The sequence below is a fragment of the Mangifera indica genome, chromosome 18 (assembly GCF_011075055.1).
Source record: "Mangifera indica cultivar Alphonso chromosome 18, CATAS_Mindica_2.1, whole genome shotgun sequence".
In the NCBI taxonomy this organism is placed as follows: Eukaryota; Viridiplantae; Streptophyta; class Magnoliopsida; order Sapindales; family Anacardiaceae; genus Mangifera; species Mangifera indica.
In genome coordinates, this window is record NC_058154.1 from 8,851,266 (window position 1) to 8,873,071 (window position 21,806).

Below are 21,806 nucleotides of genomic sequence, written 5' to 3' on the forward strand. Positions count from 1 at the left end.
ACGATTTGGAAACATGGTTAGCACTCGGTCGGACCCGAAGGGGGATCAATCGGAGAAAGAAGTGACTGGTAAAGTGAACGAATTGGAAAATGAAATACGATCAGTTAGGGAAGAATTGAAGGGAATGACAGGACTTCGAGAGGAAATCAGAGAACTCAAGGATTTATTAGCTGTGGTATCCTTGAACAATCAGACAAACCAAAAAGGGAAGGCTCCGACAGATTTAGCAGAAGCCCAAGAAGAGACAGAGGGGCACAAAACTGAGGAAGGAATAAAATTAAAGATACCTGATAGAAGGGAGGCAGGAACTTCACGACAAGATACAGAAGACTTTGGAGCCAGGAGTGCCGATGTCCATTCTCGGAGCATCAAATTACCTGTTTTCCAAGGAGAAGACCCCGTTGGTTGGATTTTCAGAGTTGGAACGATATTTCACAGTGAATCGAGTTAGAGAAGGGGATAAGGTTCAGGCAACCACTGTCTGTTTGGAAGGTCCAGCATTAGCACGGCTTCTATGGAGGGAGTATCGGGGGTCATTTAGGAATTGGGACGAATTTAAAAGAGAGTTGATGGAGCAATTCCAGTCAGGTCAAGAAGGAACGGCGTATGAAGAGCTATGGTCACTACGACAGGAGGGATTAGTGGCTGAGTCCAGATACTGGTTTGAATGGTTATCGACGCGGCTCTTAGATCTCTCATAACCAGCGTTGCTTGGAGCTTCTATTCATGGGTTAAGAGAAGATATACGTGCAGCAATGAATCTAGCCCAAAGATTAGAAGAAAGAAACATGGTCCTAGAGCAGATGAGAATTGATAGAAGTCGTTCCACGAGAATCAGCCCAAACCTGATGCCTTCTCTTGGTCGGCGATGGATCAACCCAACTCCATTTCCAGCCCTTGGTCCAGCACCTTCCAACAAACCTATACCTCTCCTCACCAATAGACCTGCAACACAATCTGAACCACCCAACAATAATAGAAACTGAACACTTGGATCAGGAATAAACCGCACCACCTTCATTCCCAACCTTGCACGCATAACGTCGACAGTAATTCGTTCAGAGCCTTCGTGTCAATCTAGCAATCAATACAATAACAACCGACGACTACCATTCCGTCGACTCTCTGACTCCGAGCAGCAAGAAAAATACTTGAAAGGGCTTTGTTACAGGTGTGACGGACCTTACGGTCCCAACCATCAGTGCCGACAACGATCATTACAACTTCTGTTGGTACAAGACGACGGTGATGATGGAGAAATTCCAGTCGAAGGAGAGATGATGGTTCCAAAACCTATGGTGGAGGAAATTGCGTCAGACATCAACCAAATCGAACTAGCGAACCACTCTATCGCTAGTATCAGTTCCTACCGAACCTTCAAAGTCATTGGAAACATCGACGGCCATGAGGTACGCATCCTTATAGACAGTGGAGCAACACATAATTTTATTTCTGATGATTTGGTGAAAAAAATTGGTTTATCTGTTATTCCAACTAAAGAATTCGGAGTAATGGTGGGGGACGGATATAAAATTAAAGGTGTAGGAGTCTGTAGAAATGTTAAAATGTTAAAATGATGATACAGGGGATAGAGTTATTCCAAAACTTGCTGCCAATTAAGTTAGGAAATGTTGATATTATTTTGGGGATAGAACGGTTGTCAGGATTGGGAGAAATTAGAATCAATTGGAAATTGTTAAAGTTGAAATTTAAAAAAGAAGGCAGATGGGTGAACATGCAGGGAGATCCTACCTTGACTAGGTTGGAAATTTCCTTAAAAACCTTTATTAAAACGGTTCAAGATGAAGGATTGGGGTATTGGGTTGAACTGAATAATTTAATTGACAGTGAAAATAACCAGCAGGGTTAATTAGATGTTGACGTGGGTAAACTACTTGAGGAATTTCCCCAATTGTTTGAAAACCCAAATAATCTACCACCACACTGACCTCATGATCACACCATAAAATTAATTGAAGGAGCCAAACCCCCAAATATACGACCATACGGCTGTCCCCAGTACCAAAAAAATGAAGTAGAAAAAATTGTTGAAGAGATGTTGGAGTCAGGCATAATCAGACCAAGTACAAGCCCATATTCAAGCCCTGTGTTATTAGTAAGAAAGAAAGATGGGGGATGACAATTTTGTGTGGATTACCGAGCTCTAAATAAAATCACCATACTTGATAAATTTCTCATTCCAGCTATTGACGAACTCCTTGATGAATTGGGTAGAGCTACTATTTTTTCAAAATTAGATTTAAAATCAGGGTATCAAAAGATAAGGGTGGTAGAGAAGGATGTGGAAAAAACAACATTAAGAACCCATAACGGACATTACGAATTCTTAGTCATGTCATTCGGACTGTCCAATGCACCGACCATATTTCTAGCATTGATGAATGCAATCTTCAGACCTTATCTCAAAAAATTTCATCCTAGTCTTTTTTGATGACATCCTTATATATAGTTCTGATATGGAAACCCATTTGGCCCACTTACATATAACTCTTTAGTTATTAAGCACTCATCAGTTAATTGTGAATAGAAAAAAATGTAATTTTGGACGTAAACAGATTGAATATTTAGGCCACATAATTTCAGCAAAAGGAGTAGCAGCTGATCCAGCTAAAATCGATAGTATGCTCAAATGGCCAATTCCAAAAGATGTTAAAAACCTACGAGGATTTTTGAGACTCACAGGTCACTATCGACGGTTTGTCAAAGGATATGGAAAAATTGTGGAACCTTTGACTCGACTCCTAAAAAAAGACAACTTCGAATGGAATCAGGAGGCTCAGACAATATTTGAACAGTTGAAAGTGATTATGACACAGGTACTAGTGTTAGCCATGCCAGATTTTTCTAAAGAATTTATAATAGAAATTGATGCTTCTGGAATTGGACTAGGGGCAGTATTGATGCAAGAAAGAAGACCAATCGCATTCCTCAGTCGTGCCCTTTCAGCTAGAAATCGTTTGAAGTCAGTTTATGAACAGGAGCTCATGGCCATAGTCCTTGCAGTACAAAAATGGCGACATTACCTATTAGGAAGACGCTTCATTATCCGAACAGATCAAAGGAGTGTTAAGTACTTAATGGAACAAGGAGTTTTAGGGGAAGATCAGCAAAAATGGGTGGTAAAATTACTTGGATATGATTTTGAGATTTTGTATCGACCAGGGTGTGAAAACCGAGCGGCCGATGCCCTATCTCGCCAAGGAGAACTTTCAACAATTTCCACAGTTCAATCTTCCTTTACTGATAAATTAATAGAAGAAGTAGTTACAGATACACGCCTGCAAGGAATCATTCAAGATATACTGAAGAATTCTGCCTCACATCCAGGTTATAAAGTTAAACAAGGAGCTTTATTCTATCATAGGCGATTGGTAATACCTAGATCTTCCTCACTCATCCTATCTCTACTCAAAAAAATGCATTCCTTTCTAGGTGGTGGACATTCAGGATTTTTCAGGACTTACAAAAGGATCTTAGGCATTTTTTATTGGGAAGGACAAAAACAAGATATCAGAAGTTTTGTGGCCTCATGTGAAGTATGTCAACATAACAAATATGAAGCATTACGACCAACTGGATTGCTCCAACCCTTACCCATTCCAACACGAGTTTGGGAGGACATCGCAATGGATTTCATTGGGGGATTACCGAGGTCTAGAGGCTATGATACTATTGTAGTGGTCGTAGATAGATTCACAAAATATAGCCACTTCTTAGCTCTCAAGCACCCCTACACTGCTAGACAAGTTGCAGACACCTTTGTTCGGGAAATAGTCCGCTTACATGGCTATCCTCGTACCATAGTTTCTGACAGAGATAGTACATTTATGAGCACATTTTGGACTGAACTTTTTCGTCTTGCAGAGACATCTCTCAAATTTAGTTCTGCCTACCACCCTCAATCAGATAGGCAAACAGAGGTAGTCAACGAAGCCTTGAGACTTATTTATGTTGCTTTTCTAGTTCCAAACCATCTTAGTGGGCGAAGTGGCTTGCTTGGGCCGAATTTTGGTACAACACTACTTATCACGGTGCAGCTGGAATGACACCATTTAAACCTTTATATGGGCGAGATCCTCCCACTCTACTACGATTTGAAAACGGAAACTCCATTGTGGAAGATCTTACTACCTAAATACATGAGAGGAACTTAATACTTGATGAGCTCAATGGAAATTTAGTTAAGGCACAAGATCGCATGAGGAGGTACGCCAATCAATCTCGTTGAGAAGTACAGTTTAAGGAAGGAGAATGGGTCTTTTTAAAATTCCAACCTTATCGACTTTATTCTTTAGCTTCTTGTGCTAATGAGAAACTCAGCCCTCGATTCTATGGGCCGTATCAGATTATCGAACGAATTGACACTGTGGCTTATCGGTTACTTTTACCATCAAATGCTAGAATCCATTCAGTCTTCCATGTTTCACAACTTAAGGAGCCCACATAACCAGCAAGCCATTACCTCCTTGTTTATCTACCGAGGGAGAACTACAAGTTCAGCCGCAAGAAGTGTTAGCAGTTCGTGGGATTCCCCCTGACCCCTTGGAAGTACTCATTCAATGGGAAGGATTGCTAACAACTGAAAGTTCTTGGGAAGCTTATGATTCAATCCTCACTACCTCTCCCTCTTTTCACCTTGCGGACAAGGTGAAACTCTTGGGGGGGAGTAGTGATAGACCTCCCATAATTAGACAATATCACAAGAAGGGCAAAATGAAGAAAACACCAGTTCCAGCTGTAATCCAATCAACATAAGCAATGGATCAGTTTGCAGAATCAGCGAATCAAACCAATTTAATTATCTTTAATAAAGCAGCTCATAAGGCAACAACCAAGGGAGAGCAGAAGGCAGAAAAGAAGGCTGAAATGATACAGAAACTGAAGGAAGAAAAGAAGGCGAAAATAGTGCAGAAATTGAAGATGGAGTAGTTTAAAAGAAGAAGAAGAACGAAGGTTCAGGCATCCAGAAAAAGAGAATGAAGTCTTGGGTGGGAATTAGGTGGCCTTTGGTCTAGGATGGGGAACTTGGTTCTGTATCAAGTTTATGTTTTCTAAGCATTCGATAATAAGATCTCTTGTTGTAAACTCTTGTTTTATTCAGCATATCAACAATAAACCCTCTGTTGTTATTTCATATTTCATTCAATAAAGCAACATCACTCATTCAAATATAATTGTTCATTATAACTTTTCCTTGCTTACAATTACACTGTCATTACAAATTCATTACATGCAAATGACCGTATTCCCACGTATCCAATAGCTGAAGCAGACGCAGAATCCATTCAACCTCAGCAAATAGCCTCTAATCCTATGGGTACGGAACACTATTTTATTTTTTAAGAATGGCTGTAATATGAAGTGGAAAATCAGGCACTTCCCACCCAATGTTTGCCGAATTTGATAGGAAGGAAAGTCATGAAATTTTTAAACTTAAAAAGATGAAAATATTTTGTTATCAAATTTGCGGTGGGAAATGTTCATTCAGCTTGCGAGGCATAGCGTTGTCAGTTTATCATTTAAGGCTCGCTGCAGTCTAGTTTTCGCCTACGATTCAAATAATTATAAGGCCAAAAGACTCGTTCCCACCACAGGTTAGGTGTAACCCAACTCCTACCTCTAATTTTAAAAAATTTAAGGTGTTACCCGTAAATAAAATTATATTAAAATTATCAATTAAAGTTAAAAGTAAATCCATCACTTAATAAAATAATTTTAAAAACTAAAGTTTTATTATATTTTGTCTTCTCATTTTAAAAATATAACATTTTTACCTACTCAAAATTTGAAAAGTAACACTTTCACTTTTAGAATTTTAAAACCACAACTAGAGATAGCAAAATTCACCGTCTCTGGCCCCATTCGTTCTCTCACCCGTGCTATCTCTCCCTATGGACTTTTTCCCACCCATTGATTAAAGTGATTAACTTTGACAAAAACAAAATCATCTTCATCGAAGTATCTTCATTGGAGGATATCATCTTAGTTTCCAAAACCAAGGGGTTTGACACTCCCACATTTTTCTTTTACCCTTTCTATCAGGTAAACTTGCACTACCCAAAAGAAGCATCTGATTTAACAAATAATGAAACAAGTTACATGAGATAATGGACGGAAGCTGTGTCCCATAAAACAATGAAATTACCCCACATTTGCCATGCCCTCTCAACAGAACCAAGTTTGGAGAATCAGATACAACAATTATAAGTGCTTTACAAGTTCACACTATTACATTAATTGTGCAGGACCACCCCAGAATAGCTTACTGCAGTTCCCAAAATGTAAAGATCAGAAGTGCCTATTCATGTGGCAGTTCCACACAGCAATAACTGTTGAATGGTAACTGCTATTTACTAGCAGATATATACTAAAGCTCAAAAAGCCTTCTGTGTTGTGTTCGTTATCCCTTTCTGCTGGCTCTCTTCTGGCCAATGCTATTGTCAGAGGACATACAACAGACATGACCAGTTCTCATGAATTCTACCATTCAGCATTCCTATTTCACATATTCGATTTTTCTTAGAAATCCTGATTCAGCAAAACATAAAGAGAAAATTAAAGATATTGTACTTTGTGCAACCAGCAATGTTGCATGCTAATATGAAATAATAAAAATATATAGACCCAATTTTGAGTCACCCAATCGCATGATAACATATCACCAATTATCTACAAAATGCAGCCCACCATCCAGGTTCCACCGTTGATAGATTGGACTGGGGAGTAGATTTTTTTCCCAGCAAATATGACATAAGTAGAACCTTGATATTACAAAAATTTGCATCATTTATTGCTGTTAAAGCAGCTATATGGCTTATGTGTAAATGACTAACATACCAGAGATATAATTTTATATGTCAATGCAGGTGCAAGTATTAGTTTTCTAAGTTCTAGACGGCGGTCCCATTGCTCAGATATTTAATTGTGGTTGATAAAATGTAGTTATCAATGTGCGTATTGGAAGAGAAAATAATAAAATAGTTGGTTTGGTAGCAGCTTATTTTGAACTCTTTCTATGTTGATGAATTGATTATGTCAGAAATTTAGAATAATTTATTTGTTAATATTAGTCTTCACATCTCCAAAGAGCGTATATGTTTCCAATTTCCAGCTGTAGATCTCTGTATTCAAATCTCCGATCCATTTCAGAGGCTCTCTCATTGCCTTTCCCATTTCCATCTCTCTCTCATTTCCAAAAGAGCAATGGGATATTTCAAGATCAATTTTATTGAATAATTGTAAGGTTGATGACTAAATCTAAAATTTGACTGAAATAAAATTCTATCTCTTTCACCCCAAAGAAAGGGTTTGTAGTCATTAAACAAAGTATGTTAATATGAAATGACAAATATATCCTTTTCACTTTATACACACAGACTATTGAATCCATTTTAATTCTAAATTTTCTTTAAAATGAATTTTTATGTTTGCGCTGAACCAATGAAGTCATTGCCAATTGTTAATCAGTATTTTTCTTACATTTGTGGTAATTATGATCCTAAAGAAAATTTTGAAGTTCTATAAAGAATGACTCGGCTAAAAACTTTTTGGCCAATTGTTAGAAATGGTGATAGTCGATATTTGAGTAATATAGTTCTCTTTTATTAGTTGTCACAATTGAAAATATCAAGGGTATTATCTTTGGAAAGTTATTACATTACATGTTACATTTCACTTTATGATTCAATTTATTTATTTGTATACGTTTCACTTTCATAAAAATGAATGTTCTTATAATTAACATTAGTAATACTTCTCTATGAAGGACAGTACTTTTATAGAGAGGTGTTGCACCACCTTTACTTATAAAAAGTTTATGCAAAATATTTTATACAAAGATATATATGTGAATCATGAGTGTAAATTGAGCCTAAACAAGCCGAGTTTGAGCTCGAGCCACTCAAGTTTGGCTTTTGAGCTAAGCCCAAGCTTGAAGATGGTCGACTTAAAAAACTCATGAGTTCATGACTCAGTTTAAATAAAATATTAATAAACCCAAAAAAGTTTAAATTATGACACTTAAACCCTTAAAATCTTATTTATATTTGTAATGTAGAGGTACTTAATAAATATATAAATTATAAGATTAAAAGAATAATTTAATAATTAAAGAGTAAAAAATGTAATTTGACCAAGTTTAAGCCAACCAAACTTGTTTAAAACTCAAACGCAAATGAAAATATCACCAGTTTGAAGAGCTCAAGCTTCTCTTAAAATAATCAAATTGAGCTTTAGTTAAACACTACTCAGACTTGATTGAGTACACGCTATTCTTTGTATATAAATAGTAATATTTATTCACATATAAAGCATTACTAAATATTTAATCACTTTTAGAATATAGAAAACATAAAAAAAAAAAAAACAAATGGACAATTTTCTGCATATATTCAATTTAAAATAAAATATTAATAAAGACATTGTAAAATAAAACCAAACCCACTTGAGTGATGCCTCTTTTCACATCTAAAAATAAACTTAAAAGGCTCTACACATATTCAAGAGTCCAAGAGTCTCAAGACCATCAACTGCAACATAAAAAAATTAAATATAATTTATATATTATATTGCATGCCCAAAGAAGAACTCAACTTTCAAAGAGATATCACTAAAATAATTAAAGCCATTTCAAATTGCAATGGCTGCCATGAGATGCATCGAACAAGCAAGTTTGAGTTGGTCTCCATTTGTCCCCATTAAATAATAATATGGACATGAGGACTGTAGCCATTATATAATATGTAACGGAGAAGTGCTTGCGAAGGGTCCACCCAAACGTTTAATTACTGGGAAATTTTTTTTGGCCAAAAAATCCAAAAGACTTACCATCAAATTTTAAATAATTCAAATAGCCATCTATAAATTAATTTTCATTAAATATTTCAAATATGATTAAATATAAATAATTTATCTAATAATAATATTTAGAAAAATAGAAGTTTATATCAATTTATCTCTTTAATTTGAAAAACTAATAATTTCTTTTAAAAAATAAGTTTTCAAAGTGATATTTTCCCCTCAACCTAGGATCTCAAATTTCACCAACAATTTCCCAGCAAATGACAACCAATTTCTCTCCCTCCTAGTGATATCTCTTTCTCTGATGCTTTTCCTCCTATTGATGATGCTTAGATTCAGTGGAATCCAAACGAAAAGTCAAAATTTTTGTTTGTACCTTCATTATCCAGACGAATCAGTTTCATCTAACAACACAAAGCAAGTAGCTAGTACTGGGAGTGTGCATAGTTCAATTTGATATGGTTTGAGAGTTTTTTTAAAATCAAACTGAAAAAAAAACGTTTTCAATCATTTACTTTATATTAGATTTAAAAGGCATATATATATAAGAAAATAAAACTATACGTACACACTTTTGTTATATAATCTAGGTATATAAAATATGTGTCATTATGCGATTGAATAATTTTAAATTAAAGATAAAATAACTTTTAATTATATGATGACTCTTCATCTTTGTATCCAAATTATATACCAAAAGTGTGTATAAATAACATTTTTTATACAATATACATATAAAAAAGGCAAAATAAATAAAATGTATACCTATTTACTTATTAAAAAATTATGTCAAATACAGTTATAAATATATTATTTTAAAAAAATATGATTTATACTTTGATTTGGTTTGAAAATCACCCAAACTTAAAAAATTGGTTTGAAAAATTTTTAACCTAAACTAGAGTAAACCAATTTATAATTTTTAAATAATTCGATTCAATTATATAATTTATATCAAACTATGCACATCGTTATAGTAATTTTTCTAAGTCATGAGCAGCTGAAAGGCTCATCTTTCAAAGAATACTCCTTTTCTTTCTAGAAACTGCTTTTGTGCAAGGGAGGGACAACTAAATTTGTAAAGGAGTAAAGGTGCTGAGAAAATAACAAAAGAAGTTGGTCTGGTAGCAGCTTATTTTGGCTTATTTTCTGTGTTATAATTTGAAATCATTGGTGAGGACATAAGAAGTTATTAAAAAAAATAACAAAAATATGCACACACATTTTTTTTATATAATTTAAATATATAAATAATATAATTAAATAATTTTTAATTAAAAATAAATTAATATATAATGATATAATAATATATTATTTATATATTTTAATTATATATTTAAAATATGTATATATAACATTGGTCTTTATCAAATTTAGTTTTAAACTATCTGCCCAGCTGGGCAGGGGTGAGGTTGATGGATTCAAGAGTTTTTTAGTGTTACGTAAAAAGGGCAAAAAAAATTGGTATTTCAGTTTGACCCTACTTTGTTTAATGACTAAGTTACCCCAACGTCTCCAAAAGAGTGTATCCGGTGCCAATTTCCAGCTGGAAAACTCTAGTCTTCAAATCTCCTTTCTATCTCAGAAGCTCTCTCATCGTCATCGTCTTTGCAATTTCCATATGGCTGTGGAAGTGGACTATGTAGTTGATTTTTTGCTAATGAAACTTGACAGACTGGAGTCCAGGGTTTTGCTGTATCTTTCACGTTGGCAAGGGGTAGTTTCACATCTGGACAAGTTGCGAATAAAGTTGAGGAAGATTCAAGCAGACCTCGCCGATATATACCAGTGTCAATCCTTCGAGGATTCGAAATTTTGGCTGGACGATTTACTGGAGTGGGCTTATAATGTGGATGACGTACTGGATGAGCTTCCCACTTGTATTTTAGAGAGTGAGCCGATGGCCAAAGGGTGTTTAAGCATTAGCAAGGCGCGTAGCTTTATCCCTGCTTGTTTTACTGATTCGACTCCAAATCTCCATATGGTGACCAGGTTAATAGATATCACTCGCCAATTTGAAAAATTATGCGGTGCTTCACCACTCATCTTTCCGCTGTTTAACTCGCCGAATCATCGAGGGATATCAATTCCTTTTCGGAAAGTACCACACCCTAAATCTTTACTTACACAATCTGGTATTTACGGTCGAGATGAGGATAAAGAAAAGATACTTGAAATGGTGTTAAATGAGGAGTCAAATGATTTCAATTTTAGTGTTATAAGCATTGTTGGGATGATAGGAATTGGCAAAACAAGGCTAGTTCAAGAGGTCTACAACGACAAGGCTTTGGAAGGTTTCAATATCAGAGCATGGGTAAATGTCTCCTCTGGCATCACTATTGACGAACTTCACGAGCGGCTTCTCCAGCAGATCACTTTATCATCCTGCAGGTCTTATGGATTACAAGAAATGCGAATTGCACTGGCAAAAGCTGTAATTGGAAAAAAATGCTTGTTTGTCTTGGATGATTTCTGGATTGGGACTTCTGACGATTGGGATTTCTTTTTGGGTCCTTTCAAGGATGGAGCAGCAGGAAGTAAAATAATTGTTACTGCATGTAATGTTGATTTTGAAGTAACAATGCGCCCAAGTAAATGTTATAACTTGAATCTCCTAACAAAAGATGCCTGCTTGGCTATATTTGAGGAGCATGCATCTGGAATTGGGGGCATTAATCCACAACGAACTTCACCACTAATTCGAGAAAAAGTTGTTGAAAAGATCCGAGGCTTGCCTCTGGCTGCAAGTACTCTTGGTGGCATGTTAGGCTTTGAGCACAGAAGTGAGTGGGAAAACAGATTGAATGACAGAACATTCAATGATTTATATGAATCTAGAATTGTCGCTGTGTTAGAAATAACTTACTCTCGTCTTCCTTTGTATTTAAAAGAGTGTTTTGCTTATTGTGCAATTTTACATGAGGATTATGAATTTGAGGAGAAGGAACTTGTAATTTTATGGGTGGCAGATGGTCTGATCCATCCACCATCTGTAGGCGCAAAAACATTGAAAGATGTGGGTGTTGAATATTTTCAAGCTTTACTTAAAAGGTCAATATTTCAACCATCAAGCAGCAATGCTTCTAAATTTAGAATGCATGGCTTTTTCAACCGTCTAGCCAGGAGGATTTCAGTGAAAAGAAGTTTTAAGTTAGAAGAGGATTTTATAATCCCAGAAAGATTTGATAAGATTCGGTATTTTTCTTACATTTGTGGCAATTATGATCGAAAAGAAAATTTTAAAGTTCTACATAGAATGACTCACCTAAGGACTTTTCTGCCAATTGTTAGAAGTGGTGATAGTCGATACTTGAGTAACATGGTTCTTTTTGATTTGTTGCCAAAGCTGAAAAAATTGAGGGCATTATCTTTGGAAAGTTATTACATTACCATGTTACCAGATTCAATTGGAGATTTGAAACTTCTAAGGTACCTCAACCTTTCTAATACTGAGATCAAAAGTTTACCTGAATCAACAAGTTTATTGTTTAACTTGCAATGTTTGATATTAAAACATTGCTCCCGACTTATCAAGTTGCCTTCTAATGTTGGAAGTTTGATCAATCTCTATTACCTTGACATTACAGGAGTGAAGTTAGCAGAGATGCCTCTGGGAATGGAAAATTTGAAAGGTCTTCATGTGTTATCTAATTTTGTTGTGGGCAAAGACAAGCAATCTTGTATACAAATTCTGAAAAATTTAAAATTTCTTTCTGGGGAACTTTGTATTTCAAGATTAGAGAATGTAGTTCTTGACTTTCGAGGATCTGTTTTAGCGGATAAGTACCTAGAAGTGTTGGTGTTAGAATGGGGATCTCAACATGATGATTCACGAGACAAGACAAAAGAAAATGAAGTCCTTGACATGTTGCAGCCCCATAAAAATCTAAGCAAACTTACAATCAAATGTTATGGTGGTCTGGTATTTCCACCTTGGGTAGGAGATCCATCATACTCCAACATGGTGGTCCTAAGATTGGAAGATTGTGAACAATGCACAACCATGCCATCACTTGGGGAATTAAGCTTGCTTAAAGCACTCACCATCAAAGGCATGGGAGGACTAAAGAGGATTGGTTTGGAAATTTATGGGGAAAATTGCTCAAGACCGTTTCCATCTTTGGAGAGTCTTTGTTTTGAGGATTTGCAAGAATGGGAGTATTGGGACCTTATCAAAGAAAACGAGCATGTCAATGTATTTACTTGCTTGCAAGAGCTTTCCATCTTAGATTGCCCAAAGCTCTATGGCCAGTTACCTGACCATCTTTCTTCATTGGAGAAGCTTGTTATTCGTGAGTGCAAGCGGCTGGTAGTTTCATTCAACCATCTCCCTTCATTGAAAAAACTTTTGATTCATGAATGTCGACACTTGGTAGTTTCAATCTCAAGCCTTCATATGCTCCACGAACTAGAAGTTGTTGGATGCAAAAGAATGGTGTCTTGTAGTCCATGTGACTTTAAGTCACTAAAGTCTTTGACACTTTCAAATATTTCAGAAACTAAGAACTGGTTTGTTCAAGGGTCTCAGAAAGTAGAACATCTAAAGATTGTCAATTGTGAATGGCTCATAAATTCGTGGTTGAATAGCATTTGTCTTCAGAAGCTACCTGAAAGGTTTTGTAGCCTTACTTCCCTTAGAGAACTGTCTATTGAAAATTGTAGCAGCCTTGTTTCATTTCCAGAAGCAAGTTTTCTTTCAGCTTTGACTGTACTTAAGATTAGAACTTGCAGTTCTCTGAAATTCATTTTTGAGGGAATGAAGAATAATGATGTACCCGTGGAAAACTTGCAAATTGAGGATTGTCACTCTCTAACATTCCTTGTGAGAGATCACCTACCCCCATTTCTAAAACAACTTTCCTTGATAAATTGTAAGAAATTGCAGGGGTTGTTGGATGATAAAAATTACACTTGCTCCTCTTCTATGTCATTGGTGCACGAGGTGGATGATAGAAATGTCAGTACAAATCTTCTCGAGTGTTTGTATATCTCCCAATGTCCGTCTCTCACTTGCTTATCATCAAGGGACCAATTATTTGTTGTCCTGAAGCACCTTGATATTCGGGATTGCTTGAAACTCCGATTATTGCAAGGCCAGTTACCTGCAACACTTGAACACTTGGAGATTTCAGGTTGCTCAGAGCTTACCATCTTGTCAACAAAGGGGTTGTTACCTAAGGCACTTAAACACCTGAACATTGCTGATTGTCCGAAGTTAAAGTCCATAGCAAAGAGCTTCGATAAAGGCATGTTTGTCGGGTATATCCAGATCAAGAACTGCAAAAATCTTGAATTTATACCTGAGGGTATACATAATCTGAATAGTCTCCACACAATGTATGTACAAGATTGTCCGAGTCTTGTCTCCTTTCCTGCAGAAGGGTTTCCCAACACCAACTCAACTGTGTTATCAATTGAGAGGTGTAAGAAACTTAAAGCTCTGCCCATTGGCCTGCACGATCTCAGCTGCCTTGAAGAATTAGTTATATGGCAATGTCCGGGTATTATGTCCATTCCCAAGGAAGGCTTTCCTACCAACCTAACCTCACTTTCAATCGCTGATGCCAATCTGTTTAAGTCACTATTTGAGTGGGGTCTTCATAATCTCACCCATCTAAGAAGCCTCGAGATTAGGGGATGCCCAGATGTAATTTCTTTCCCAATACAGGAAATGAATATGGTGCTTCCGGCCTCTCTAACTCAGCTGACTGTTGGAAGATTCCTGAAATTAAAATATTTATCATCTAGGGGTTTTGAGACCCTTAGGTCTCTCCAAGAACTTTCCATTAGTGATTGCCCGGAGTTGTCATCCTTTCCAAAAAGTTTGCCATCCTCACTTCTGCGATTGTATATTTATAATTGTCCTTTGCTGAAAAAGCAGTGCAGAAGGAATAAAGGACAAGAGTGGCCTAAGATTGCTGAGATTCCTCGTGTTAGAATAGATTATGAATTCATCTACGATACATAGTAAGAAAATTATCTTCTTGGTATGTTAGTTTTTCACACCTAAACCATATAGCTACTTTAGCAGCAATAATTGATGCAATTTTTTATGGTAACAGAGTTTGACTTATGTGATACATGCAGGATAAAAGTTCAACTCCCCAACGCAATCTATCAGTGCCGATACCTGGATGGTAGGCTGTATTGTGTATTTAGCAAATATACTTGGCAGCATAAATTATTTGAACTGAATAAAATATTGCAGCTTAAATTTGGATCTTTTCAGTCATTTAATTAGTTTGCTGTACTTCAGTTGAAAGTGTCAATAATTTTTTTTTCCATTTTATTTTTCATGTGGTTTATTAAGGTAATTTTACAGAGTAATATTTGATATATTGAATTGTCAAGAAGATGCTGCTAGGGGTAGATAATTAGTGATATATTTTTAATATCTTGTTCATTTAAATTTTTCAGTGTAATTTTGATTTTTTTTTTCCAACTGTACGATAGATGGCATACAGATGGTTTGAGAAGCTGGCTTCCGATATTATGAACTATCAGGATAGGATGCCAAACACATTTGAGGTCAGGTAATAAAACTGTATATTATCTTACTATCCAGATCTCTGAGGAATAATATGTTTTATCTGTTAGAACATTGCAGTACCAGTTCACAGGCTTTGCTGCATGGCATTGTTTTCATCTCTGTTCCGGAAGTTAGTTGCTTCCCGTGATTGATATTTATATAAGCTGTAGTTGGTGAAAGGTACTATAAAGAAATATTTGAACAACAATTTTTTTATGAATCAAAGTATGTACAAAAAGTCTTGTTTCTGGTGCTTTCTTGCCCATCCTTACGAAAGCATATTATTTCGAAGACGGTAAGACTTTATGTGTTGTATCTTTAATTTCCTTGCTGCTTAACTACTCTAATTGGTGTTGTTACTGATTTTCTATTTTCTCCGCACAAACTGAATAGCCCTTTTTCTAGCCTAAACTGACAGTAAATTAGTGTTCATATTCCACCAAAAAGAAAAAGTTAGTGTTGTTACATTTTAAATGAGCTAAAAACTTTCTGTACTGCTTAATATTGGTAGATGGATATGTCGATTTTGTCTCATGTTTTAAATGAAGTTCATTTCCTTCATGAGTACACTTATTCCTTCTATAGAATGTCTCATAAATTTTTCTTCTTCAGGATTTCCCTTGCATCTATTACTTTTGGGAAGTAACATCTAGTGGATGATGTCTTTTTGGTAACCACACATATGGTGTAAAACTTTTAATTCTTTCAGGTAATGACCTTAAATTTATAATTTGCATGGTATTAAAACAGTGTATGTGTATTTTCCATATATACATGTTTCCTCTAAAATAAAAAAGCAGTATTCCTATATGGTTTGAAATTTTGACAGCAATGCTTTGTGAAATTTTGAGAAGTTAATTCCTGTCTTTTTCTTTCAATGTTCACGTGAAAACTTACATTATAATGCTGTGTTGTTTGATTTTTAGGGAAAAAAAATTAATGACAGGAAGCTCCAGATATGGTAATTTATCTAGATTATCGTACCTGGGCTTCCTCAAATTACTGATAATTTCTTCTTGTTTCATTTCATTTGGCTCAGTAATATGATGCCTTTTGTATGAATAACAACTAATTTTATATTATTTTTTTATATATACAGTTGGGTTTGCATTAATTCACTTTGAAATGAGGTGTCTGAAAGGTAATTTTGTCAACTTCTTTGACGAATGACTATTGAATACCTTTATGTGTATGAATTTACATAAATATTAAACGAGGCTTTATGTGATTGATAAGGCACTGGATTTTTCTGTACTGAAAGGTGGTTGTGATTGCAGAGGCATAAAATTTTCCCTTCCTAACGTAAGCACATTGTCCCACACCTTCATACTTTTAAGTTTTGACCATATAAGTTATTAGCATGGTTGTGAACCCATTCTTGTCTTTGTCGAGACAAAAATACTTGTTGATATTAAACTACCACTTACCTAGCAGGACAACATCCAGATATTTAAGTATAATTCAGCCTTCTCTTGTTAATTTGCTTTGGTTTTACTTTTTTCCTTCCAGCTTCATCTCATAATAGTTCTATGTTGTTGTGGTACAACTTTAGAAAACTCCTTGGTCCTCGAGGGACAATGTTGAGTGAGTAGAAGTAATTACAGAGACAACAGAGTAGCCTATTCTGGGAAAATAACATGGGAATATTATGGATACAACGAGGTAATAATGAGGTTCACCTTCTTCTTCTTTATTCTTCCATGTTTTCCGTACTTGCATGTTCCATGGCCACTCACATGGATTATTATACTTTGTTTTCAGCATTAGTGCCTTCTTTTGGTAGAACATCTACCCAATTCATCTTGCTTTTTACTTGGGATGAATATCTGAGCTTTTGGAGCCTGCTTGTTTGTATCCCCTCGGCAAAATACCAGTTTCCCTGCCTGCAACGGCCATCCATTGGAGCACCAGATGTTGTGTAGGCTGTGTTTAGAGCTCGCAGCATTAATCTTTGGCCAATTTCAGTCGATGGTGATTATTGGAGCTACGGTATTATTTGGAAAAGTTCATATGACAGGATTTTGATTTGCAAATTTAATCTCATGATAGTGATGAGTCGCATACATATAAGGTTGTGCTATGTTTGTTGATAAATTAATCATGTAACATAAATGAGATGTCAGATATACATATCATTTATGGGTGTGAAGTGAAGGATAACATTGCCATTTCATATTTAAATATTAAGATGAAAGTAGAGTTAGACTTGAATCAAGTTGTTTTGTTTTCAAAAACCGGTTTGGCTCGACTCAGTCTCATTTATGTTGAATTCAACTCAAACTCAAGTTGGGTGGCTTGAATTGGAGCCATCTTATTTTTCGTTTGAACCGAATTTAAACCGTTGGGTGTTCAGGCTTGATACTGCTTGTATCCACCACTAGATGAAAGCAATGTTTTCAATTCTCAACCAGGCTGACCATCGGTCCAGGTAGAACCTATTCCACCAGCCGGTCTGATTTGGATTTAAAACACTGGTTTTAGATTCCAAATCCAAGGCGTTTGACACTCCCACATTTTTCTTTTATCCTTTCTATCAAGTAAACTTGCACTACCCATAAGAAGCTTCTGATTTAACAAATAATGAAACAAGTTACATGAGGTAATGGACGCAAGCTGTGTCCCAGAAAACAATGAAATTACCCAACGTATGTCATGCACACTCAATAAAACCAATTTTGGAGAATCAGGTACAATAATTATAAGTGCTTTACAAGTTCACGCTACTACATTAATTGTGCAGGACCCCAGAATAGCTTACTGCAGTTCCCAAAATGTAAAGATGAGAAGTGCCTATTCATGATGGCAGTTCCACACAGCAATGCCTGTGGAATGGCAACTGCTATTTACTAGCAGATATACACTAAAGCTCAAAAAGCCTTCTGCGTTGGGTTCATTATCCCTTTCTGCTGGCTCTCTTCTGGCCAATGCTATTGTCAGGGGACATACAACAGACATGACCAGTTCTCATGAATTCTACCAGTCAGCATTCCTATCTCATATTCAATTTTTCTTAGAAATCCTGCTTCATCAAAACATAAAGAGAAAATTAAAGTTATTCTACTTTATGCAGCCAGCAATGTTGCATGCTAATATAAAATAATTAAACTATGTAGATCCAATTTTGAGTCATCCAATCACATGACAACATATCATGGATGCACATAGCATTGTTTAATATAACATAACCTATATTTCATGATGAGGAATAGGACTACTAACGGCAAGCTAGAATAAATCGTCGAGTACCTTAGGTGCTCCCATTATGGTGATCACTGATCACTATCACCCATTCCACTGGTAGTTACTGCCTCAAACAAGATTGTGAAGAAATATGTCTAGATAAGCACACTCGGGCTTCCTCTCAGCATTTTTACCCTAAAAATAAACATCATTATACTGTAATGTCAACATACACAAACATTAAAGAAAAAAACAGTAACAACAATATTATTTTGTAATATTTGGCCATGTAAGCAATATATGAGAGATAAAATATAAAAAAGAAATGTATAAAATGCAAGCTGCAGCAAGAAAGTGAAGAACTCCATGTAATATTTTGAGATTTTGGTTCTAGTGAAAATGTCACAGCCCTTCTTAAAAAGAAACGGTATCGTAACAAAAGTCTTCTTAGGCTCATACCATCATTCCTGGTGTCGTCTTCAGTAGTTAACTACTAACATGCAAGCTCGGACAATGGAAAAAGAAATGAGGATCATTATTACTCTTGTTGAATCCTTAAAGCCCTCGTTATTGCATCAGAGCAGGGTTGTCGTCTCTGTATTTCTTTGTTCCGATCAAGAGAGTGACCTCATGGACCAAGGAGGTGCCAACATATTTGCGGTACAATATTAAACTATTATGAGATGCCACTAGATGGAAAATATAAAATCTCATCATAGCAAGGAGTCCATCAATAAACCAAGATCTTAATCTCCACTTGTAATACTTCTAATAGTAAGAGCATAAGAGCTACCTTGAGGCGTAAGCCGATAGGCTGCTGATGAAGTGATGATTAGGGCAGGTATTAACTTGAACAGCCCGACCAAAGGTAAATTGATAAACAAGTCCAACAACAATGTACATTAATAATTTCATGAAACCTCCTCTCACAAGACAACTGAATAACAATAACCAGACACTTGAAGGCTCAGAACTGTACACAAAGATTAACGTTTTTTGCACACTAGAAGAGTTCAGCCTTTGAGGTCATTACCAAAAGAATTATAAGTAAGGTTCCCAAAACAACATTGTCCTCTAGATGTTACTTTGTCCTAAAACATCTAAAAGATTATGGGCATCATTCACCCCTTCCAAAGCTACTAGTATGTGCTCATAAAAAAAGAAATGGGGAGAATAATTAATAGAAGGAACACAACTTGAATAGATATCATTAACATAATTCTAAACAAATCTTAGTCCAATCGAATTCCAATTTTCACTATTGGGTCTAAGTCCACCCATGACTTGTTAACTCAATTTGGTTTAATTTAACTACCAAGGGCAGTCATTAGAAGGGAGTTCGAGGGCCGTTGGACAATTATAAATTGTCCAAAAACTGTCTCCTCCCAACAATAATAATAATAATTTTTCCATTTATGCACATGAAAAAGATATTAGTTTTCTACTTCTCTCTAAAACCAAAAAGCATAGAGATCAAGTCTCCCAAATGAATGTAGTACGTGGGGCAAATTGGGTTGGGGAAATGACTCACGTCAACATCTCACACTGTATTCGAATGGGCTTCATCGAAAATTTGAATCCGGGTACACAAATTTCTATTTACTGTAATTCACAAAATGTTGATTAGACATGTTTAATTATTTCTAACATTAGTATCAGAGCATAGGTTACGAATATGTCATGTGTTCTGTGAATTGAATTATGTATTCTGCAGAAATTAGAATTAGAATTTTTGATTTTAGATTGAAATTTTTTATTATAATTCGGATTTTCAGCAGAAATTAAGTTCAGCCAAATTGCATGAAATTGGTGATGGGAAACATATTGGATGATTGCGTGGAATTGTATTGCATGCATTAAAATAAAAATTGACTCCAATTAACATCGAATTTGACAAAAATCGAGCCAAAAATAGTGACCCATGATGTGTTCTTCAAGTCATCGTATTGCCAAAATCTAGTGAAGTTGGAGGTTGTTGTTGGTACAAGAAGAACCTACGACCAGTGTTCTATCGCTGGAAAATTGTCAGAAGATGACCGATTTGATGGACAAAATTCTAGGGTTTATCGTGTAGAATCGGGTTGAAAAAACCCGATTGTTTACCTGTTGGTCAGCTGGTCAACTTGTATATTCAAATGGGTTAGCCAGAGCTAGTCAATGCCACCTAGGTCAGTTGATCAGTCAACGATCAAAGATTGACTGACGACACGTGTTGCTCAATTTAAGTGCATGAACCCATTTGTAGACTTTATTTCGACTTGTGAAAGCACGTGCAACATTAAGTTAACTCGTGAAGGTACGTAAGCCCTTATTTTAGCTTATGACGAAGCGTGAACAATGTTTTCTTATGCGTTTGGGAATGTGAAAACTGTTTCCAAAGCGTGGAAGCTATGTTGAGCATATCAGAAACCATAAATTTAAATTCATTTTATGTTTGAACTTGCGTCCAAAATTCTTGGATTTTCATTGCATACACATTGTTTTTAGCTTAACAAGCTTGTAATGTTACACAAGTTAGAGATTAGCTCACTCACACGAGCAATCGCCTTTGACACTAAGAGAGCGTGCAAAGATGAGACATTATTCTTGAAAAAAGTGATATTCAGAGAGCATGCCAATGGGAGACAAATTTCTCAAGAAAAGATTTATCAAAGTTAAAATATTGCCTTGATGATTGATCAAGATGAAGTCATGGATAAATACATTTGAAAATGATCGATTTAGATCTCTTACATCCAAATAACTTATGAATGTCATATGTGAGCTTTTAATATGGATAAATACCTGTATGTGTGAAGATGATTAAAAACTCAGGTTGGACACTGAGTATAGCAATTAAACTAAAATTTGTACAGTGTTATGAATGACATTTGAGAAAATACACACTATAGCACATAGTTCATACCATGTGTGTATAAGTAAAATAACCAGTTAAAGTAGTGAGAGGATGAATCCCTTCTCCCTCACAGTGTGAGATTGTATGAGGATTACCTCACGTTGCTACCTTTTGACTCTTTGTTATTGTTCAATGTTTACTCTTAGTGTTGTTAGCTTAGCTTGGCACCTATGACAACACATGATTCGATTTATGGAACAAGACTAGAAAAATAGTTACGTTTAAATTGAGAATTTCAAGTAGAAGAAAAAGACTTATATATATATATATATATATATATATATATTACGTGTGTCCATTGATCGACCGATCATGTCACCCATATGAGAGAATGAACTTGATCATGGATATATAGGAAAATAACACAATGATAAATAAGGG

General features: G+C 35.6%; 2 protein-coding genes across 29 annotated transcripts in view; both read left to right on the plus strand.

Annotated features, from left to right (window-relative positions):
* The window catches only part of LOC123201957 (putative disease resistance protein At3g14460), a 52,821-nt gene that overhangs the window by 21,054 nt on the left and 9,961 nt on the right, over window positions 1-21,806 (plus strand). The window lies entirely within an intron of this gene.
* Window positions 10,338-17,560, plus strand: LOC123201955 (putative disease resistance protein At3g14460). 24 transcript variants are annotated; one of them, XM_044617615.1, is made up of 7 exons: window positions 10,338-14,787; window positions 14,908-14,957; window positions 15,274-16,058; window positions 16,449-16,490; window positions 16,586-16,651; window positions 16,859-17,011; window positions 17,111-17,560. In XM_044617615.1, coding segments are annotated over exons 1-2 (4,347 nt in total). In that variant the 5' UTR covers window positions 10,338-10,441; the 3' UTR covers window positions 14,909-14,957; window positions 15,274-16,058; window positions 16,449-16,490; window positions 16,586-16,651; window positions 16,859-17,011; window positions 17,111-17,560. The 24 variants fall into 24 exon arrangements, with proteins under 24 accessions (XP_044473550.1, XP_044473543.1, XP_044473554.1 ...); XM_044617608.1 differs by having other exon boundaries at window positions 16,902-17,011; XM_044617619.1 differs by having other exon boundaries at window positions 15,274-15,353; window positions 15,418-15,529; window positions 15,962-16,058; window positions 16,449-17,011.